Source organism: Sinohyriopsis cumingii, chromosome 15 (assembly GCF_028554795.1).
Source record: "Sinohyriopsis cumingii isolate HCF-2022 chromosome 15, ASM2855479v2, whole genome shotgun sequence".
NCBI lineage: Eukaryota > Metazoa > Mollusca > Bivalvia > Unionida > Unionidae > Sinohyriopsis > Sinohyriopsis cumingii.
The window spans coordinates 30,023,976-30,048,577 of NC_142975.1; the positions used below are offsets into that span (position 1 = coordinate 30,023,976).

At 34.7% G+C, this 24,602-nt stretch overlaps 1 protein-coding gene across 1 annotated transcript in view; it reads left to right on the forward strand.

The window, feature by feature from the left end:
* LOC149781478 (uncharacterized) overlaps positions 1–24,602 on the forward strand; it is a 430,415-nt gene that overhangs the window by 110,159 nt on the left and 295,654 nt on the right. Inside the window, exons 10-11 of the mRNA XM_089934971.1 lie at positions 3,173–3,264; positions 16,523–16,660. Coding sequence (XP_089791097.1) covers positions 3,173–3,264; positions 16,523–16,660 — 230 coding nt within the window. The remainder of the gene's footprint in view (positions 1–3,172; positions 3,265–16,522; positions 16,661–24,602) is intronic.

The following is a 24,602-nucleotide window of genomic DNA, read 5'->3' on the forward strand; positions in this document are numbered from 1 at the left end:
AAAATAAAATAGAAAAATAGGCTGGCTACTGGTATCTGAAATTTTGTAGATATGCTTATATTTTTTTATACGTTATTGTAAACCAGACTAAAGTACCTGTAGAATACATGTAGCCTGGTTTCCGGCCTTATTGTACCTACAAGTAGGACCCAGTATCCAGCTCTATGAATGACCCTATTGCGAGAACTGAGACACCAATGAGTATTAAGTAATTATTTGTAACAACAATCACTTGAATAGTTTGGATTGTTCTGATCAAAAGCTCGCATGAAAAGAACACAAAAGAAAGAGAGAAAAAAAAAAGGATTCTGGCTACTCATGGTACTGTCCTTAAACCAGGCTAATGTACATGTCATGAATAGCCATTGTTGTACTAAGATTAAGGTAGTGGTTGCATATATTATCTTTTGAGTTAATCTTTATTGCCTGGGGGTGAATAAGCTCTGTGTCTATTAAACCAGCTATTGAGAATCATTTGCCAGATTCAATTGAGAGTGTTAAAGGCTTGTAATTTTTTAATAAAAATTTTGTATTCCCGATGTTACAGTGATTATATCCCAGTCACCAAGCCGTCATCTATTGAAGTTGGTGTGACGGGGTTACACACATTGTTTATAGAGTTAATCCCTGTGTATCTTCTTTGAATTATGCCATTGACTTTTGTATCTGTGTGAATGATTTAACTTCTGGATGAGATAACTGTTTCTTTTTATCTCATGTTAGATATGAAATGCATGTGTACAGATTTTTCATATTTTCCCAAAGCCTATTGAAAGCCGTCTTTACAGTTGATTTTATAACTGAGCGCTAATAATGTTAACACCTAGTACCTTAATAACAATGGAAGAATCTCCAACTAAAATGAGACGGATTTTAATGTTGGAGAAAGTAATTATTGTAACTGAAAGAAGCAAAAAAGAGCAGACAACTCATAAAATAGCAGTTTAGACATTGTTAAAACAAATTTAGGGTGTTATAAAGGAGAAGTAGTAAATCAGAAATGATTTCAAATGCTAATATATGTGCATGTGATCTTCAAATGTAAATGTGATTTCATATTAAATGATGGAGGAGTACCTTTATTGCTATATAAATGAGTATAATATTTAATCAAATACTTATAATAAAGAATAGAATATGTTGTTGCTGTTGTGGGGTTTAACGCTATTTTTCAGCACATGATAGGCTATACATGGCGGCCAGTATTAATGGTGGAGGAAGAACCCGGGAGAATCCCGGAAAGGACCACCTACCCACGAGAAGCTACTGGCAAGCTTTCTCACATACCCACATTGTTCGAATCTGAGACTCGAACCCATGCAGACAGAGGTGAGATGGCAGTGATTTGTAATGGAGAGCGCTTTAGGCCACTCAGGGCCCCATGAATAGAATATGTACAGTGATTGTGGTTATTTTCTTTAAATTGTTATGGAACTGGACCTTGGAAACTGTTGTTTTTTTTGTTTTACAAACCTGTTATGAGAGACCACCTGTCTTGAGAAACTGTTTATTGTTGGCAAAAGGAGTGGTCTATCATAACAGGTTTTGCTGTACATGTAGCAGGTCATGATGTACAACTAGTTGGTTTATATTTCAAATAAGTTAAGCTTGTAAAGAAGATAAACACCACTTCTACTGATATTGTAGACGATTTGGCTGGTATTACGAGCAAAACTGCGTTGATATCATTTGGGATTAATTAATTGATTAAAAAATTATCAAATATGTCTGTACTATACATTAACCCTTTACCTCATGCAAGCGCCTTTGGACACCTCTACTCCATTCGCATGGAAGTGCCTTTTGACGTCTCTACTCCATTTGCATGGAAGCGCCTTTTGACGTCTGCTGTAAACATCAGCCATTTAAAGCCAGTTTTCATAGCGCCACCTTCGGGGAAAACCCCCTATTAAATACTACATTCATTTATGCGAATGACAATTGCATCAGATCACATGGTCACTGTTTATGCTTTGGTCGATATCTGCTATTTAAAGTAACTGGTTCGTAATCTTCACTCTCCAAAATGGAGGTCGCAGATTTCATTCAGTACTTAAGAAGTTTTCACGATTAGAATCACAACTATGAAAGCTTCAATAACTTAAGTAAAGGCTCTGATATTGATGTAGGCAGCAATTAGTTTTTATGAGCTTGTTGTTGGGTTTAACACCATTTTTCAGCACACGATAGGCTATACATGGCGGCCAGTATTAAAGGTGGAGGAAGAACCCGGGAAAACCCCAGAAAGAACCACCGACCCTCGAGAAGCTACTGGCAAGCTTTCTCACATATCCACATTGGCCGAATCTGAGACTCGAACCTACGCAGACAGAGGTGAGATGGCAGTGATCCATAACGTAGAGCGCATTAGACCACTCGGCCACTCAGGGCCCATTAGTTTTTTTAAATGTTCAAATTCAGATTACTTAGTGATGTATACAGGGACAAAAAACTTGTAAATTTTGAGTATGATAAATGGCAGCTACGGTTGGTCACGCAGTCTCACTGACTTGATGGTGAACGAGTTCTCTCAAGATTTTAAAGCACATAAAAAAATTCTTCAATGAAAAAAAAATACACAGCTATAACAATCGGACTTTACTTTAAATTTTTCCACACATAATAGATGTGTACCAAAAATGTAAAATGGTTAAAATTGTTGTTTAACGTAACATACACTACATTGCTTAACAGTAAACAGGCAGGTCTAGGTGTATAGAGTTGAATAGGTAATAGGTGTTCTATTTATAATGCGCTGCACTTTGTAACTATGCTCTATGAGCTAAAGGGTTAACCCTTAACTATTGAAAATAAATTAAAACATTTTCACCAACTTTTCTATTGTGATTATTATTATTATTATTATCAAAATATTTCATTTTTAAAAGTTTAGCTCATCACATTTCATCTGTTTTGCATGACCCTTGCATTATCACGTGATACATGTATGTTAAAAAAGGATGCGTCAGAATAGCTGTTAAAGTTATTTGTCTTCATTAATTCCATTTGGGAGGAAAAACTTAAACAGATAATAAGTCTTATTATAGCATTCCATTTAATATTCATCTGATAATACCCCAATTGACGATAAGCAAACTCTTGGTATAAATAATTTGATGAGTCTTGTACCCAATGTTTCCTTCATATCTAATTACCCCATCATTTTTTTCAGGACGCAAGGTTATTGTTCACAGCTGTGATAATGAGGCTAGTAATTTAGAGGTTGTGGTTGCAAAATATAGGAATATGATCCATCTTGGAAAGGTAAGCTGTTGTTGAAGCATAAGCATATAGTCAGAATTTAGAATTGCAGAGATTAAAGCACACAAAAAATATCTTATGACATAGTGGTATTACGACTCTATGGGCATAAACGTAGTGATAGATAGAAGGAAATGCAACAAGTTTTGTAAAACTTAACAAATGATTTAATTATCAAAGTTATAGAATGAAAATTAAAGAGGAACTGTCAGTATTATGAAATAAATCCAAAATAATCCTGAAAAAGTTCTATTCAAGTCCACAAAAATCTGATGTTCTGAATGAATTCAAACCTTGAATGTACTGGTCTGCCTTAAGTCCTGATGTACCACAGTGGCATTGTTCATAAATCAACTGAATAAATTCACAATAGTTCCAGAAGAATATTTTAGTCCAGTGAGCACTGTATGGTTCCAATGAATGATTCAAACACAACATCCTGTGTAACATTGCATGCAAGTGTGTTCCCTTATACAACATGCTGTGGAATGTGCATTCTGGGGGTATGCATGACTATTTACACAGCTGTTTACAGAGGGTTAACAAGTAAAGCAAGTGAAACAATGCAACTGATAAATCATGAGCTGTCACTATAAATGGAGTTCTTGTTGCTTCAAACAAAATCTGGCTTGGGCGGAAGAAATATCAAGATTGGCTTCGAAGAGTAACAACGCATACTACTTTACATGCAAAAAAAGGTCATTGATATTTCAGAAATGGGAGAGTCTGCACTGAACAACCATGCAAATGGAAATAAACACTTGGCGTTAATAAAATCAAGTTGGCATGCTGTTCCAATTACAGACTGCTACACATCCAGTCCATGAGGGAAAAGTAAGGTACTGCTACTGTTCCAACATGCAGGTTACATTGTCCCAGATTTGACTAGTCTGAGTATTTTCACTGCAAATGCATTAGTTGTCATTGTTATGCCAGTCAGATACCTTAAGGAGAAAGCAGATGAGAAAAAAGGAAATTTGCTTTCTCTAGAAAAAGAAATTCAATAGAATGCAGATGAGCTGAAAGACTGCAAAGATGTTCTTTTCTTGCTCCTATTTTTTAAGCTCTCTAAACTTTGTTTTGTTTTTGGTTGTTTTGCTTTTTATGTGGTTTCAGTGTTATAAACCATATCAGTTTATATTGCAGTACTTGTATATTTTTTTACTTTTATTTCCACTGAATTACTGATGGCCAATACAGCTTGATTTGCAGTTCATTTATTTTGTGCTATTCTTTTACTTTACCTATTTGATAGGCATTTTAACCTTTATCTTGATTCTTTGTTACTCCTTGAAAATCTAGGTTCTGTCCTTGAATTTTTTTTAACATAAACCTGTTTGAAACGTGGAATACCTACATCACAGCCACTAATTTGTTATATTAGTTAAAAGGAAAAAATGGTATTGTCTTGGATACCTGGAAATTCTTTTTGGTTATTAGAATGTCAGTCTCTATGAGGTATATTTTTGTGGGTTTTGTTAGCTTTAATGGCAGTTTTAACACATCATTAACTATATGATGCTGAAGAAATGGGAGCCAAGTGCCTTTCCCATGGACACAGTAAGGCAGTCAACCTAGCTAGGCCTCGTTGAGTATTGAGCCTGCAGCCTTAGATGGTGATTCAGATGCTTTACCAACTAAGTTACTTTGGTTTCCACAATAAGTTCACTGGGGAAGCAATGGTCATTGCTCATTGCTTATCAAAGCAATGGCATATTTTTGTTATGGCCAATAGTTGTTGCAGAAATGGTGGTCCATGCAGATACCATCCAGCAGTGGTTTTACACTTCTAGAATAAGGGTGAGTTTTCTTTTATTTTCCCCTTCACCAGTTTGTGGTTTAACAAGCTTTCATTGAACTCACAAGTTCAGGTATGCAAGTTCAACAGTTGATGTTAAAATGTAGTGGGGGGGGGGTTTGGTTAAAACTAATTTTGATGATGTTGTTCATTCTTGTTGCTGTTGCCAGATTCCTGCCACCAGCTCTATGTTGATGTCCCATTAGTTTAAAAGCTGTCTCCTGAAAGATTTTCTAGTGTGCATGTGTAAGGGTAATGACTTAGATGTGAGATCTTTCTCCAAGTCCCCATTCACCATGTGGGAGGAGGATTTGTCATCATATGTTCAGAGGTATTTTTCATCCAAAAAAGAGTAAACTTTGAGTTAGCAACAGACAGATTCCTCTGCTTCAGGAGAATGATTGGAATCTTGCACAATCTTTATAATAGCATTGGAAACCAAGGCTGACTTTGCCAGTTGAGAACTACTGATCTTGAGCAATTTGGCCATGTCACTGCATAGGACCTGGAAAGGAGGGAAAAAAAGCATGAGAAAAGTCTCCAGGACAATAATTGCTACAGCCCTTGGATCAGGCTGCCAGGATATGAATGGATTAATTTGGAAATTTGGAGGAGAAGCAAACTAATCTGTTTGACTTACAAGATACTTTGCACAGTCTATCAAAACTCGGATTGAATTTCCATTTAGTTTAATCACTAAATTTTCTGGACAAAAAAGAAGAATGTTGATTTGTTTTGGTTCATGAGTTGCAAAAATAAGAATGTTACTTCCAAAGTGCAGAACCAAATGTTTTTGGCAAGAAGTAAAAGATCTCTCTTACTTCCACCCGTATAATTGATGCAATGGCTATTCCAAAAATGGTGGTGGTGGGGTCAGAAACCAATTTTTATTTTCACCCACCAGGCATAAAATATAATCAATATCCCCCCCCCCAAACAACATGGATGAAATATATCTTTGTTCAATCACCACCATGCATGAAATTTATTTGCAGAAATTCAACCTAGCATGAATGCATATTGAAGATGAAAGGCAGTTCCAAAGACAGCATGTTTTCATTAAATTTTCAGGATCTAAGGTGCAGTATATATTGTTAACTCCCCTGAAAAAAATGTTTTTGAGCCTCCAGTGGATTGTAAAAAAAAAATGTTTGCAGATTCCAAACCTTCAATACACAAAGAGTAATTTTCTCTAACAATGGAAATAGGAACCTTTCGGCCTAGGTAGCTTCATGCTTTTGTCTAAATGCCAACTGAGGGCTGCAAGTTTTGAATCCCACTTGCATGCATTGCAGATGGAACGACAAGTGATTGCATTTTCAGTGTCTCCCTTCTCCTGTAAATTACACTAACAAACTGTATGTGCTGCCATTTTTTCTGAATGAAATGTTGATTAAAACCATTGTTTCAATAGAAACAGAGTATTTGCATATCTTTATATCAAAGAATGCAGTTTACTACAAGACTTGACTAATATTATTGTTGGAGACCTGAGTATCTGTTTTAATATGTAGTTCCAAAGTTCCACATTTATTTTCAGACAACTATTTTAAGCATTGCAAACTTGCTAGCTTTAGGACAAAGGCTCTATCAAATTTCCTTGAACAGACCACTTAAGCTAAATACTGCCTTATTTATTAAAGTCAAAAACATAACCGATGAAAAAAGTTTCATTTCAGAAGGCATGTACATCTTAGGTACAACCATGTGTTTGTCATTTCTGACATGTTACTTGTATTCATGACTAATTTTTGGGGGAAAAAGATTGTGCATATTAATGAATATTTGTTTCATTATATGAGCTAGAAAATGACAAAAGCATGGAGATCACATGCGCTATTAAAATAATATCCAATGCAAATTAATAGGCTTCCACCTGTCATAATGTACAACACTCACACAAAGTTTGAAAAAGATTGCTTAAATAGACCTTGAGTTGTCATCTAGAAATGAATTTTGCCTGAAAAATGTCAACTGATGGGCAATGCTCATGTGAAGTTTGAAGTCATTGAGTGAATATAACTTTACTTCCCATCCAGAAAATAAATGTGCTTGAAAATACGTCACTTTTAGCAACTGTTACTTGGCCTTCAGCTAAAGAGGATCAAAATGAGTAGGTACTTGTTTTCATCATGAGGAACACTCGTGAAAGTTTAGAAGATAAAAAAATAGCTTGGATAGAACTCAAGTCATCATCCAGAAATAAATAAGCTGACAGATCAGTGTGGGTTATTTTGACATTCCTATTGCTTGTGGCTAAACACAGATAGATATATAGTTATCACGGTTTCTCTTTGACCCGTACTCCTCAGTTTTGCTGCATGGATTTCATATCTGACCTGAAACTGTACATTCTGCCCCTTGTGTCACAGTTTGACTCTTCGAAATTTCACCTTAAGTGTCAAACACATTAATTAGTTCCATATAATAACCTTGAACAAACACGCCTACACACTTTCTTAACCCACAAAATCAGTTAGCATTGTTTTAATGAGTTTTATGGGCAGCATGGGACTGTCTCATAATGCCAACTTTGTTTCTATATTTGATAATAAATGTAAATGCGTTTAAAACATCTCTTTTCTTTCTTGATGCCATTCTTATGACTCAAGTTTAAGATATTGGTTCGTAATCATCAAATTTTGAAATTTCAGCCAACAAGTCAGTGACCCTTCCATTGCAGATCCAAAGGGAAACACTGTAGGCATGTACTGATTGGTTCAATTGTTATATAAATCAAAAGTGGAATCATTGTTATCGATCAACAGGAACACTGTCTGAAACTAAAAAGCTGATTCATATGTCAGCTCTGTTAATGACATTGTTCCTAGATCTATATGTATCTATACATAAACTGGAAGTGTGCTAATTTTAGTGCTAATCTGTTTGAGAATTCTAATGAATTGAGATAGCTTTGAAGAATTAAATTTAAATGTCTGAACAACTTGTCTTACTTCAGGAGACATTGTTTATATGCTCATCGTGTAACTTTTATCAAAATGCATTGCATCATGAAATCATGTATTCTGGCAATAATATTGATATACAGTATCTCTATAATAACCTAGTTATCGTTTGCATTAACCTGTTCAAATTCTATGTCTAGCATAATTGGCTCTCCGACATCAAATATCGACATTAGAGTCCACCTACCCATTATGTTCCAAGTCTGAAGCCTTGTCAAACTGACCCATGAGTTTAGTACCTGCAGAATAAGCAGCTGATGTGGTTAACATTTTGTCTTATTAACAAGACTGGCCATTATTGCTTCCATTTTGGTCAATCATGCATGTATTTTTGACACCACATGTGGATTATGCACCCACAGCTGACATTGCATGGTCAATTGTTTGTCCAGAACAGCCATATTTGTGCTGTGGGTGTAAGCCACATGACTTGTGTTAAGAGAGTCAAAAATGTTGCATCTGGTTGGAGCTGTAATAACCAACTTGAGCTTGCTTGTCTGAAGTGGCCAACATGCGCCTCTCTAGCCCTCAGACCTGATGAAGCTGGTGATGGCAAACAAGTTTGCTTCCCCATCAAAACTGTAGTGGGCGATATGCTGAATCTCTGATGTCATCCTTTTTAATTGGTCATTATGTTCTACTAGTTCAAATATTGCAGTTGGTGACATCTGTAAGCAGTTATGTGTTACACAAAGATGAACACATTATGGACACCTTATGCTGCTGTTTTTCTTTTGAACATTGTTGGGCATCTCTTTCATACATTTTGCTGCATAGTTGTTTGTTTTAGTCACATTCTTTCATTTAATGCTGCTCTCATATTTACACTGCACTGTCTTCATCTGATTTTATCTCAGTAAAATATATGTAAAGTAAGTATGCTGTTTTTTTTTATATACCTTTCATTACAAGGAAACTCAGCAAGCCTCATCTCCATGTGGTATAACTGATACATCATACATATTACACATTTGTGGTAAACACACTCAGACACACACACACACACACACTCAGACACGCACACCAATCTCTTCATGACTTGTGCCCGGACAACTCTAATTCTAAATTTAAAAGAAGATCCAGATGAGAACATGATGAGAACATGATAATATTTGCAGTTGGAGACACTTTACAAATCTCATCTTACATTACACCCCTGGTTATCCGAATGTATCATAATAATAATAATAGTAATAATAATAACAATGAGGACTTTGTATAGCGCCTAATCTTTAGAAGCTGTAAGCGCTTTACAACATTAGACAACACCTATAACATAAAAAAACATATATAATGATATTATTACAGAAAACAATCACCATGAAATTAGAAAACATAAAAACATGCTGTAAATAATTAAGGTAGGGAACATTAATAGGTCTTTAAATTTGTTCTTGCAGTTGAAATAAGTGAGTTTTAAGAACACTCTTGAATGGGATGACTGTGTCTTTGTGTCTAAGTTCAGTGGGCAATTCATTCCATGTTGCTGGGCCCTGGTATGCAAAAGAACATTGTCCATATGACTTGTTTTTGTAGTGGGAATAATGAGTATACGATTGTCAGAAGAGGAGTGTAAGTATCTTGCTGATGTGTACACATGGGTGAGGTCAGATAGGTATGTTGGACTGGAGTCCATCAGTGAAACGTAGCACAGAGAACAAATTTTGTGCTTGATTCTGGATCGAATGGATAGCTAGTGTAGTGTACAGAGCAGTGGGGAAATGTGCTCTGATCGTGGTACTCTAAGGATGATCCGAGCAGCTGTGTTTTGAACTTTTTGAAGTTCTTAAGTAGATAATCGAGATGAACCGGACAGAATTGAGTTACAATAGTCCAGTCTTGAAAGTACTAATGAACATACAAGTGTTTTAGTGGCATCATCTGAAACCTATTTGCGAATGAAGCTGATGCGTCTCAGCTCATGGTATGCTGCCTTGCATATGTTCATGCATATGTTCATGACATGTTGGTGCAACGTGAGAGTACTGTCCAGAGTGACACCTTCGTACTGACTGTCTCAATTTAATGTTGGTGTTACTGATATTTATTGTTTGAAGTAAGGATGTGACTGAGAAAGTCTTTGTGTTGTAATCAGAATGGTTCAGTTTTATCATCATTCATCTGCAGCTTGTTACATGTCATCCATGATTTCACATCAGAAGACCACCTCTTTACACCTTGATGGGAGCATCAACTTCAGTTGGGTGGCTAGATTTGTATACTTGGGTGTTGTCAGCGAACAATTGGTGAGACACTGGATGATGATCTATGACACTTGGGAGCAGCTGAGTGTATAGAATGAAGAGAACAGGTCCAACAACGGACCCCTATGGAACACGACAACATAGATTAACGGGCTGGAGTGTATTCCATTTGCAGACACAATTTGTGTCCTGTTGACCAAGTAGGACTTGAACCACTGTAAGGCTGTATCATGAATGCCAAATACATGCTGGAGACAGTAAAGTAATATATCATGGTCTATTGTGTCAAATACTGCAGACAAATCAAGGAGGGTGAGGGCTGTAATCTTTCAGAGTAGTTTCAGTACTGTGGCAAGGGCGATATGCAGGTTGTACATTGCTAAAAAGACTGTTTGAATTCAGATGAGACACAAGTTGGGATAGAACAACCTTTTCTAAGATTTTTTATATGAATGGGAGATTAGAAATTGGGCAGTTGTTCTTTAAATCGTTATGGTCGAGTGTTGGTTTCTTCAGCAGAGGCTTTAAAATGGCAGTTTTGAAAAATGATGGGAACGTAGAATATTCTCATTAGGTCTATGAAGAATCCAGTCTAAAATGTGACCATGTTTATGGGTGGCTTGGTTAACTGGCTGTTTGAAGTTGAAAACTTTAATGTAATCTAGGACTTTTGATGTGTTTGGGTTTCCAGGACAGTCGGAGTGAAAGTTGAAATCTCCAAGAATAATCAGGTTGCCACTTATCGCATTTCCATACTCCAGGATATTCAGAAACTGCTCCAAAAAGAGAGATTCAGTCAGCTTGTTTTTTCTACTAGGAGGAGGGCGGTATAGGCAGAAAAAATGGACTGACCTTTTTTCCGGTGTAAGTGTGGTTTGAACTAGTTCAAATGATGTCTGGTAGAAATTGAAAGTTGTGGTGTGGTTAAGACATTTGATCATGGAGTTCTTTGTGGTGACAGCAATTCCACCTACGAGAGAGTGGTGGGGGAACGACTTGATGGAGTAACCGGTGGGTGTTAGATCTGCGCACTTGGTCTCATTGCCTGATGTTTTTAGCCATATTTCTGTCAGGAAAATGATGTCAATATTCTGATTGTTGATCAAATTAACTATTTCTGTGTGCATTTCCAGTGGTCCTACTGATTGGGCTTTGAATAATGCAATACGCAGAGGTATCTCTTGCATAGTTGACACAAAGGTTGACGATTTAATAGGGATTTGAATTAGATTATCTAAATTAACATTCAAATTTTTAAATTGTTGAGCCGGAAAGGGCATAAGGGAGATAACTGGAATTCTTTGTCCTGTTCTACACTGGTCAGCTTTGAAACATTTCTGTTTTCGCTTCTGTTTACATATAAGTAAGGATGAATGTAGTCCCAGTTCGTTTAGTCTAGAGCACGATGTGGAGAGCCAAGGAGTGGTCATTTAAAGCAATTAATGAGGGTCCATCATAGCATAAACAGGTTGGCTGGCATGCATCATGTGATGGCAGTTTGTTCAACAACAAAGGAAGTTGTATTAGTGGAGCAAGACAGCTGAGAAAAAGTCTTATTGTTCTTGTTTCCAAAACAAAAAGATGAAGAAACACGTTGGAACTGAACAGCCAATGCATGATAAACACAGTAACGTAGCCGAAGACAGGCAACAAGCACATATATCATTCACAATCACTGTCTTAAATGAATGAAATCTTTAAAAAATTGAACAGTTCTAGTACAAAAAATACCGCCTGCTTTTCTGTAATTTTACATCATCTTCATAGCTGAATATTTCAATGCAGGATTATATTTTATGTTTTATATATATGTTTATGTTTTCACTGATGCCTGTGAATGTGTTCCAGGCTTGATACTTTGAATTTTAAAATTACTTAATTATTTAGTGTCAAGCCAGACTCTTCACATCATGTTGTATATACTGTATATATTGTACATAACAGATAGAAGGCCTCAAGGTAGATTAGTTCTGTAACTAATTGAGTTACCTTCTCTAAATAAAGTCTTTATTATTATTATTATTACTATGAAAAATGGCACAAAAAACAGAACAGCTGCTTCAAGCCGGTTAAGCGATAGCAGCCATCTTGTACCATGACAGTGAGTCCTGTTTTAGTCGTAAGTTGACCATGGAATCGCCAAAGTTAACCATACTTTCTGCTATCTTCTCTGCCTGGGGCTTGAGAAATGTAACAGTTCCAGAGATAGGATTACCTAGTTCATGTTGCTATGTCAACCAGGTGTACATAGCTTTTTGTTGGATTGATTTTTTTATGGCACCGGTGTACATAGCATTGTTTAATTCCATATTGTTTGCCTGCAAATATGACAAACTGAATGATTTTATGTGGCAATGGTTAGGCCATTCTAGGAGCAAAACAGTCCAATTTAAGGCCCTATAATATGTAATCTCTCTCTCTCTCTCATCACATAAGGAACTTAGAAAAAGACATTTTTTTCTCATCTACAAAATTAAAAAAGAAACTGAAAACCTCTCAAAACCAAAAATTTGTTTGGGTCCCAAGGGTTTTGAATGTTGAGGGGTATATATATATATATATATATATATATATATATATATATATATATATATATATATATATATATATATATATATATATATACTTTTAAAAAAATATTTAATACTATTCTGATGTCACTGGATAAATCAGTTTTGGAAAACATGAAAGAGATTGTACAATTCTGATTTCTAATGGATTACAATTTCAGAGCAAAGTTCCAAAGTATTGGAAACTTCTTTTGAATAATTCCTTATTTGGTTTAGGAATATTTATGGACTTACCTTTATATGGTGTAAGATGTATCCAAAGGGAAAGGGCAGGGATGGATTTAATTTGTACAGGCATTGATTTGCAGATTATAAAATGTGAGGGGGTGTGGTAATATCCATGTACTCTTTTAGCTTGGAGTTTTATCATGCATACTGATAAACGTTTTCTCTGAAGAAATAAGAAATACTGAGTTCTTGAACCCTTGAATTTTACGTGGCTTTCATAGATCTGCTTGTCATAGACCAGAAAAGATTATGGAATGGCCTTTTGCCTCTTGTCTGTTTGTCCATCCATTATTGATTAGCTCCTCCTAAACTGTTTGGAAGATTACCATAAAACTTTGTACACACATGAATGCCATGGTCTAGTTGGTCCTATATGAAAATGGTGCTGCTCACACAGCCAGTATGGCTACCATGGTGGTCATTGTGAAAGTCCTTTTGGGCTACTCATCTTGCATGGCTGTTCATATCAGCATAAGTTTTCATTAAAAGACTTGCCATGTCTAGTTGGTTGTAAATAAAGGTGATGCTTGTCTTATGTTCAATCTGAAGCCCAGTTTGGTCACCACAGCCATCTTGATAATCCTATCTCTACTTCTCATGACAGGATTGTCTTATCAGACTTTTTATGATGCCTAGTTGGTCATACATGAAAATAGAGCCAATCTGATGCCCAATGTGGGTTTCACTAAAAAACTTCTTATGAAAACTAGTTGATCTTAAATAAAAATAGTGCCAATCTAACATCCAGTATGTCTGCCATGGCAGCCATCTGGAAAATCTTGTTTTCACAAGGGGATTTAATTCCCCAAAAGAATTGTGATATCCAGTTGGTCTTAAAATGAAAATGATTCTGATCTGACATTCAATATGGCTGCCACCCAGTGGTCCTTTTCAAAATCTTGTTAATGTTTCTCTTGAGATGTCTAGTCAGTCTTAAATGAAATGGTGCCAATCTAATGTCCAGTTTGGTCACAACAGCAGACATGTTGAAAATCATGAATGGATGGTCTTGTCGACATAGAGTTTTTAGAGGAAGACCTGTTATGATGTCTGGTTGTTCTTAAAAGAAAATGGTGCTGATCTGATGTCCAATACGGCTGCTTCAGTAGCAGTTGTGAAAGTCTTGTAGCTATTCCTCCTGAATAGAAAGTCTTATTGACATGTGATTTTAACAAAGATTTCTTATGATGTCTGAGTTGGGATTAAATGTTGCCTATCTGAAGTCTGATATGGCTGCTAGCGTCCATTCTTGAAGATCCTGTTATCACTTATAACGATTCTATTCTCTTAAATTTTGTGACAGAAAAGAGTGAACACCAAAAAGTTTGGTAAAATTCAACAATCCTTTATTTTGCTAGAATACAAAGTGAAAATTTAAAAAGAACTCACATTATTTTGAATTAAATCCCTGATTGTTCAAAAATTTCCTTCACCAGTCCTAATGAGTAGAGTTGTACTATAATTAAATTCCAGTGGTATTCCAAAAACACTTCAACTTGATTTTGGTGATGTGTCTGTATAGTGGCCTGTGCGTCCATGCCAGCCATTACACTTTCGGTATAATGGTTAAGCTTTTTTCTGCCAAATTATGTTTTATGCCTGCCTTTATAATGATTACACTTTTTTTGTTCTTTAAACAACAAAAAAAGTCATAAAAAGTTTTGTTTTAAATTTTCATCATCATCTCTTTAATTCCATTCATAAAAGTTTGAGAATATTCTTAAAAAGACTATAGCTTTGTAAGAATAGCATAAGAGTACTTTTTTTATTTGCTATTCATAGCAACTGTATATGACCCACTTCCAAGAAAACAGAGCCGTTTCTTCAAACATGAACTTTGCCTCACCAAATCATTATATTGATAAGCTGGTTAGTTAGCAGACCAGTCTATAGTATTAAAGGAAATTGTGGCAGATGTTTAGCGAAATGCTTTACGGTGTGAGTTGTGGATGCTGTATGCCAGATAAATGTTAGAGCAGATGGATCTTTAATAGCTTCAAAAGATGTCAGATCAGAAAAAAGGACACATCAATACCACTGTACAAACTTTAAAAGAAGAATATGAGAGCAATATAATACAGCCCTTTGAGCAGATGATTATGCTCATTGCAGAATTCCCATTCACAATCAGTTAGTGAAAGTTATATATGTTGGCTAGTTAAAGTAAGTGCTGAACATAAAATAATTTTTCAGTATATTTTGTGGTTGTATTCTGGTTCTAATTTATGTGGATTTTGCCCATTGTGACAAGAATTTTGACCAGCTGCAGAACCAGGTTAATAGTAAAAATAAATTTACCTTTCTCATTCATGTTGTAATTCTCGCATGTAATATATATATATATATAATGCTTTTTGTGCCTAAAAAATACTTTTTTTTGCCAAATGTAATAGCAATAATCACACTTGTGGAAATGTGCCAGTATTTTTTATAAATAACAATAATGTAATTCAAAATATCCTTGTCTGAATTAACTATAATTCCAAGTGAACGTCTCTGTCCAAGAATATTATTAGGCATTTTGTAATTTTCGTGAATAATAATTTAAATAAAAAATTACACCCAAATCAAATACTGAAGATGTCAGTAGACTGATTATGCTTCAAGATGTTACAGCAAGAGTAAATAATTACAATATAAACAAGATTATATACCCCTCTACTTTACCCAGGTCACACTTGCCATTTGTTTGGAAATACTCTGTCAGATGGATTTTTCTGTTCTAGAAAATTCTAAGTTGTCAACAAGATAAACTCTGTTACTACAATTGTCATAAAGAATGTGGTAAACATCAGGTAGACCAGGTTTTCTCTGGAGGAATTCTGATGTTGTAGACCAAGACCCAAATAAATATGTTTACATTAATAACAATCTGAATACTTAATCCACTATAATAGGAAAAATATTAACTATGTATTCTGATGTCGCTTAGAAGTCAATGATACTGGTCAAGTATAACATTAACTTGATTTTGGACAAGGTTTTATGCTAAATACAATAATATATAACATGTCATTAAAGAGAAAAAAAGTAACTACAAATGTAATATATATGACACAAATTATACTGAATGGAAGATCATATTGACATGGTGTTTTCACGAGAAGATTTCACGTCCTTTTACGATACCTAGTTGGTCCTCCAGTATGGTTACTACAACTGTGGTTACAGCTGTCTTGAAAATCTTGCACTACTCTTTCTGAATGTATGATCATTATGATGTGGGATTTTCATCCTAAGACTTAAAATGATGTCTACTTTCTTCTAAATTAAATTTGTGCCAATTTGACTTCAGTATATCCATCACAGCAACTGATTTGAAAATCTTGTTTTATCGCTGAAGACTATTCAGAGCTGGTTTGAACATGTGGCAATTGAAAGGAAGAATCAGTGTTATCTTGAATTCCTAGAAATTTATGTTTGTCAAGTAGAGCATCAGTCCCTTTGAGGGGCTTTTGTTAATTTTTCAGATTAACTGTACTTCTGTCTTTGCAGCTATATCCGCATATGAAAATCCGGGGAATCATTGGATTTGGATCCAATTATCTGACAGAAAAGATGGCTCCGCTTTTGAATGATGACCAGATGAATCAACTTGCAACGAAAGAAGACCAATATGATTTTAAATATTTGGTATAAGCTTATTTTGTATGCTCTTACATTATCTTTGGAGGGTGCATACTGTATTTGCTGGCCTGTTTTTTAACCAGAAAATCGGGGCTTTGGCTCGTATTTTAATCAAAAGATATGAATTACATCATTGAAATTGCTTTATTGTATATCATGTTATTTTAAGAATGTAAACATATTTTCTCCAGAAGTATGAAAAATAATATATAAGAATAATTATCATCTTGGGGAAGAGACCTTGTATGAAAAATATAGGACACAACATTGAGAAGGATTTTAAAATATTTATATAATCATAAGAATTATATTCATGTACGCCATATGTCATTGTTCTAAAGCAGCATGCACTAGCAATATATACAGTAAAAACTGCTGTGAACGACCTCTGCTATGAGCAGCCACCTGTCATTTCCGACCACAATTGTAATGCATGGATTGATTTTATGGTATATACATTCTGTTATGAGCGACTGATGTCATGTCAAAATATGGATTTCAACATTGCTATGAACGACCACATCACAAAAACGAGGATAAACTCCACCAACCTTTATTTAATTCCTGTAAGAACGATCGCTCATACCTTTCTAAATATAAAAAAATTAAAAGTAATAGGCTGGTTACCGATACCTTAATTATTTTAGCTCTCTTACATAGTATGATGGAGAGGGTCCTATGTCAGAACAGGTCATGGGGGTAATCTAAGGTATTTTTGTCACTGTATGATTTTTGTCCTTCAGATTGTTGTTTTTTTTCCCCTCAGAATCAAGCTCATGTCAAGCACCTGTGATCACAAGAACTGACACCACTGACCTATATGTAATCAATTGTTTCAACAACCGCTTGATTAGTAACAACTGTTCTGATCAATAACAAACATAAAAAGAATATTTAAAAAAAAAGGGATTGTGGCTACCATTGATAGATGCTTCAGTCTGTAAACCAGTATAATGTACATGTCATGAATTGCCATTGTAGTGCCAAAGTTGACGTAGTGGTCGCATATATTGTTTGTCTTTAGAGTTAATCCATAATGCTGGGGGTGAATAAGGTCATTGTCTATTAAACCAGCAAGAGAGAGTTGTTTGCGGGATTCGATTGATAATGTTCAAGACTTGTGATGTTTGTTGTTTTCCTCCCAGATGCCAAATGATTACATCCCAATCACAAAACTGTCATTTATTCAAGTTGGTGTGACCGGGTTACACACCTTGTTTATAGAGTTAATCCCAGTATGTCATCTTTGAATGAAGCTGTTGACTTTTGTCTCGGAGTAAATGGTTCTGTTTCTGGATGAGATCGTTGTTTCTTTTTATTTCAGTTGTTAGATATGCAATGCAAATGTATAGATTTTTCATATTTTCTCACAGCCCAGTCAAAACCGTCTTTACATTCAATATTACAATTAAGCACTAATAATTTTAACACCAAGAACCTTAATAACAATGGACAAACCTCCAGCTAAAAAGAGACAAATTTTAAGGCTGGAGAAAGTAATTATTGTAACTGTAGTGAACAAAAACCAGACCACTCGCAAAAAAGTGGTTTAAACGTTGGTAAAACAAATTTAAGTTGCTAAAAAGAAAAAGGAGTAATTCAGAAAGGATTTCATATGGTAAAATATATGATCTTCAAATGTAAATGTGATTTCATGTTTATTGATTGAAGTGTATCTTTATTGCTATATGATTTTGTTTTTAGATGAATGCATACAATATTTTAGCAAGAACTATTAATAAAGAATGGAATATAGGACATGGATTGTGGTTGTTTTTCTAGAAACTGTTCTGAAACTGGACCTTGGAAACTGGTCTTTTTGCACAAACCTGCTATGAGAGACCACCTGTCTTGAGAGACTGCTTTTTTTTTGGCAGAAGGGGTGGTCTTATAACCGGTTTTACTGTATTGTTTGAATTTATTCACACTGATATACATTAGAATAGACCAGTTAGAAACTGCATAACCATGACAAAACCAGGTATTCCACTGCATTTTTTTCTTGCACCTCGTCATGAAATAAAATATGCCTTGATAGATATATATACGAGAGAGAAATATGTTTGTATGATTGTAATCTTTATTGTTTAGTTACCTGATGATTGTGGTCTTAATCATGTACAAGGGCCATACCATATTCCATTAGCAATTAATAGCAATGAGTAAACGGTTTCTTCAAGTTTCAGTTACAATATCCATTGTCCCTAGAATCACATGGCCTTGCGGTGTTATTTACATGCTAATTAAATATGCTGCAGCTGTGCTATGGTCATCCATGCTCATACCTGTCTGAGAACAAGAGGTGTGTATTTAATAGTTTCCATTTACTATTGAATTTATTAATTTTCTCTCTTTGACAATAGGTTCAGCTAAGTAGGGACAGCAATGTACAAAATAGCATGAAGAAAGGGTTGCAAGATCTCTATCTCTTGCATAGGGGCATATTTTATTTTGATCATGAGGTGCAAGAAGAAATATGTTGTTGTTGTTGTAGGGTTTAATGCCATTTTTCAGCACACGATAGGCTATACATGGCGGCCAGTATTAATGGTGGAAGAAGAACCCGGGAAAACCCCTAAAAGAACCACAGACCCACGAGAAGCTACTGGCAAGCTTTCTCACATACCCACATTGGCTGAATCCGAGACTCGAACCCACGCAGACAGGTGAGATGGCAGTGATCCATAACGGAGAGCGCTTTAGACCACTTGGCCACTCGGGGCCCTGAAGAAATATGTATTTGAATATGTATGCCTCCATCACTCTTCAAAACAAAACTGGAAAAAAATGCATTTTAGCACTAATGTTGCAACTTCTCTATTACTGGTAATCTGAAATAGCATACAGTGATGCCATTAATATTCATGAAACCAGAAATTAACAATAGTTTCCTTCCACACAACATCGCAAATTTTTATCTGTAACTAAGTAAAATTTTAGGTCAGTGTTGTTAGATGTAACCAAAAGTACACAATTTATTTAAATACTTCATGTGAAATGAAATAGGTTCTTTCAACTTAATTTAATAATGCTGACTAGAAAATCTACAGATACAATCAATATGATGCTCTGTGGAAGGAAGTGAAATCGATGAAGCCGAGGAATTGATAGAGCCTTGTCTTAGCGTCAACTTCTATATGGATGAAAGATAGAAAGTTTACAAAATTTGCAAATTTTTTTTTAAGAATGTTTGTTCACTATGTTGTGTCAATTAAAAGTTTGTTTCCACTCAACTTTTGAAGACTAAATTGATTGAAACCAAATTTGGCATGAGGCGTTGCATAAAGAAGATACAGGTTGGGTTAAGTTTTTCATTATTTTCACATAGTACAGTGTGATCCTGATATAACATGGTAGTTGGGAGCCATAGAACCCGACCGTGTTATAGACCAAACCCTGTTATAAGCAACCAGGTCAGTTAGTGAAAGAAAATGATGCATGTACCCCAAAAAGATTGGAGGGGAAGGGTAGGTAATTAATGTGGGCGGTAAAATACATGCTTCATTGGCACAGTTACCATCTTAAATCAATGCATATTAAATGAGAAATACACCTATGGTGAAAACAGAAGGGGTATATAATATTTTACTTTATTTAGAGAACCACATATTGGTACATATATGTGTATACGGTTTATATATACATGTCTAATGTATAGCATGAATAGAGTATCAAGACTGTGTACTCGCCCATGAATCTCGTCACATACATTGAATCCACAATACAAGTAATTCATCGAAAATATGCACACACACACATTCAAAATATTCAATAATTTTGTCACAGGCCATTTAGGTCTGAATTCAGTGGAAAAGCTTAGCACAATCACGTAACAAATCATTAAGCACATTTACTTTTCAGTACGTCCCAAGTTGGTAAAAGTTTGTGTTTTAAGCTGTTATTGGTAGCATTCATAAGTATAAACTTTTTCCCTGCAAAAAGGAAACTTTCACCACACAGTAAACATGTTCCAGTCACGTTGGAAAATGAAACAGTCCATCAGATTCGATTGCTTTTATTTAAGTTTGGTACTGACTTCCTTTGAAGAAAAGTTCTTTGTTTTTATTGAAGATTGTACTTGGCTTTCTTTGATGAAGGGTGCATGCTTTATTGATGTCATGGCTAAAGGACAGCTTTGGAGAACCAAAAAAATGCCTGTTTCTTATTGGGGCAGCAACATCAAATAATTGTATTGCATGACAGAGACTGTTTTTTTCCTTCTATTTGCTTAGTACATTTTCATAACAATCGGTGATTCAAATTCATCAAACTAATTGATCTGGATACATTTTTTATAAAAAAAATTGGTCTTTGTTTGGTCAATTGTAGTTAGTGGTCCTCCCTGCCTATTGAATAGATCAACAAGTAAGATGTTGTTTGTTTGTTTTTTGGGGGTTTTTTTGTTTTGTTTTTTACATTTGTGGTAGCAGAGTGATGCTACCTTCCACGCATGCATCAGAAATTTAAAAAAGGATGAATGAACGATATAGGTGCTGGTGTTCTGGTCTGATGACATATATTACTATAGAAAATGTGAGTGTTCTGAAGGATTTAATTCTGAGCGAAAACAAGAGTAATTTTACTTATCATCCACATACAAATGTCAGTCTATGTAAAAATATTAATTAGTGAGCAGCTGAAAATCCGACGAAAGATAGATTACGAGATAATGCCTCATCTGGTTGATCACCACTATTAGAAATGTCAACAACAACAAAAAAAGCAGATATCTTACAACATACAGTACTCATGCTTGATGTCAACATAAGCGGATTATGATATAACAATTCACTGTTAAGATAGTTTGTCAATATGGACAAAGAAATTGTTTATATAATAATGGATAAATTTCAGTGCATTTTATATCAAGTTTGCAGTTTCATTTCATGGGATCCCAGAATTTCTCCACTCCAAACTATTGGTTGTGTATACAAGATTAAACAGTCAACAATGTCGCCAATAAAAAATATTTGCCAGATGGTATATTTAGCCACCAATAAGGAAAAAAAAATCGCAGTTTGTGACATTGGTGAAGCCTTATGTGAGCCTAGAATAAACTTTTTACGTTATTTTTGATACTTTTAAGCAAAAAATATTTTTCTTGTACGCAAAAAATAGATATGAAATTTCAATAGCCGCGCCACAATCATTGTATTATTCATGCGCAATCTCTTCCCCAAAATGATAATAAAATTTTTATGTTTTTTTCATACTTTTAAGAAAGAATTTTTTTTCTTGTGTATGAGAAAAATACATGTTTATAAAATTTCGGAAGCCATGCCACAACTGTGTTATATATCTGAATTCATGTTTTAACAGAGCGTGCTATAGCGGGGTCACACTGTAATGGCCTCCATTGACTTGTATATTTTGCCTTTAATTTCCACTTGAAAACATCGGAATGGTGAATTTAAATTTTGAATTGTATATGTACCAAAATTGACCTATCGCCAGTTGTCAATCATTCTGCTCAATTGACCAATCAGCGAGCGCTATTATACACACCTCCAGACACTGCTTACGTCCGCCATTTTCCTCCGACAAGATGCTTCTGTCGATATCAACTCAGCTATTGTATATATTTACAAATTTTGCAACGGTTCGGAGAAGTCATCCCACTTCGTCTGGAAAAGTCGCCCCAAGGATCATATATAGTAATTCTGAGATATAACCACATGGTTAAGACTTTATTTATTGTTGTTTTTCTTCAACTTAATAACTTATTAAATTTATAAAATTTGCAATTTTTCAGCTTTTCTTTTGATCAACTCCGCTTCTGTACTTAACGAAAAATAAGTGTTATCTGCCCCTTTTGCTCTGCTCTTCAGATCATTAGATGCATTTTAATAATATTTGTAGAGATAGTGTTATCAATATTTTTTATTACATTTACATCTGAAAATGAAACATACGTACTAGATGCAGTGTAAGTAAATTTTAGTCGTCGGGTGAAAATGATTTAGGCAATCAATCATTTTTTTCAGTTCTTCAGTTGAATGCTTCCAGATCAAAAATATGTCAGTTAAAAATCTGAACCAAAGAGATGGATTAAACTTTTCGTTTTGAATAAAATCCTTTTCTAATTCACCCATGAAAGGAAAGAGTATATATGAGCCATATTAATCCTCACTATCTGTATGTAATTCAGATTATTAAATTGAAATTAATTATTTTCCAAGATAAGATTTTATTATTTTACAAATATCTTAGCTAGTTAGTGTGCTATTATTAGGATTGTTATCAAGAAAATATTTGCACGCTTCAATACCATCTGCATGCGGAACGTTGGTATATAGTTATGTTATATCTAATGATACCAGGTTTTAAATTATCAGATAGATGTGGAATATACTTGGACTTTTTAATGAAAGTAGTTGTATCTTTAATGTATGAAGGAAGTGATTTCATTAAAGGTTGTAAAACACTATCAATAAATTTGGATAGGTTTTCAGTATATGAATTACAACCTGATATAATTGGTCGTCCTGGAAAATTTAAAGGTAAATTATGGTCATGATTTTTATGAGTTTTGGGTAATATGTAGAATTGAGGTGTATGTATGTTAAGAGGGATAGTATCAAATTCCTCATATACGGAATTATTATTTTTGAGGTGTACGTATGTTAAGAGGGAAAGTATCAAATTCCTCACATACGGAATTATTATTTTTAGCGATCTCATTAATGCATGTTGAAATTTTTAATTTAATTTCTAATTGACGTTCAACTTCTTTAACATAATCATCTTGATTCACAATAATAATAGTGTTTGACTTATCATCCTTTTTAATCACTATACTGTCATCAGTCATTAGATTATATACAGACTTAATTTTGTCCTTATAAATATTACTATGAAATTGCTTTAATTTAGTTAATATCTCTTGTGTGATCGCATATATATAAAAATATAAATATGAATCATGTAAAAGATGACTTAATTGTGTTATGAAAAGGTTATTTGGGTGACAAGCTTTGGGATGACTTCTCCAACCAATTGGGGCGACATCTCCAACCACTCTGGGGCAACTTCTCCAGATACGTGGGGGTGAGTTCTCCGCATACCGACGTAACTTAGAGAAGTGCAAGCGATGGATAAATGCTCTCGCTTTCTGTCTCTATCTCAATGTTGTTTCATATGGCAAATATTGCTCACCAATATCGTCTGGTAAATCTTTTAATGTTATCACACACGCCATTTTCACAGAATGTTTGTCAGAGGTTAAAACGTCAAGTCACGTGCTCAGTAGGCGGAGCGATCTACCTTCTGGCGTAAGGTCAGTTGAGTAGTTTTACAAAATTTTAAGGAATTTGATTACTTACTTACATGACAGTAAAGCCAAGTGACCCTACGAAATAGTCATGAATCTAGGTAGTGCATTGTCCATTGCAAATCCATTTTTTTGTCTATTGACAATTACTGTACTTGTCAACATGCATGGAATAATGGCTTATATCATAAGTCTCGGACAAATCTGACAGTGAGCAATTAAATTTTCAGAAGTCATTATTAAAAAAATTATTTTTAAATCATGATATTTCATCTGACAGTATTTTCCATTGCCATGTACATTCTTTTGTTTTGTCAGTCATGTATTTATAATACTGCAATTTAAAATATGAATGAAATTCATTTTAGCTTCTTGTGAGGGTCATTTGATTCTCTGCAGGGCCAGTTTATTTCCATGTGAGCCAGTGGAAAAATCTTTGCTCCCTGATTCCAGCTGTGTTAGTCATATTTCTGATTACTGTATTTCATGTAATGTTTTGTACACGGAAAAATAATTATCAATTTTACTGTACGAAAAATTATATGTAAAATGAATAATTATCATTTTGTGGCCCTGACTGTGTATGAAAAATAAAGGGATCATACCTAAACAAGTTCTACGAAACACGTGCTACTCAACAACCTAACGGTACAAACGTACAAAGTAAACATATTTTAT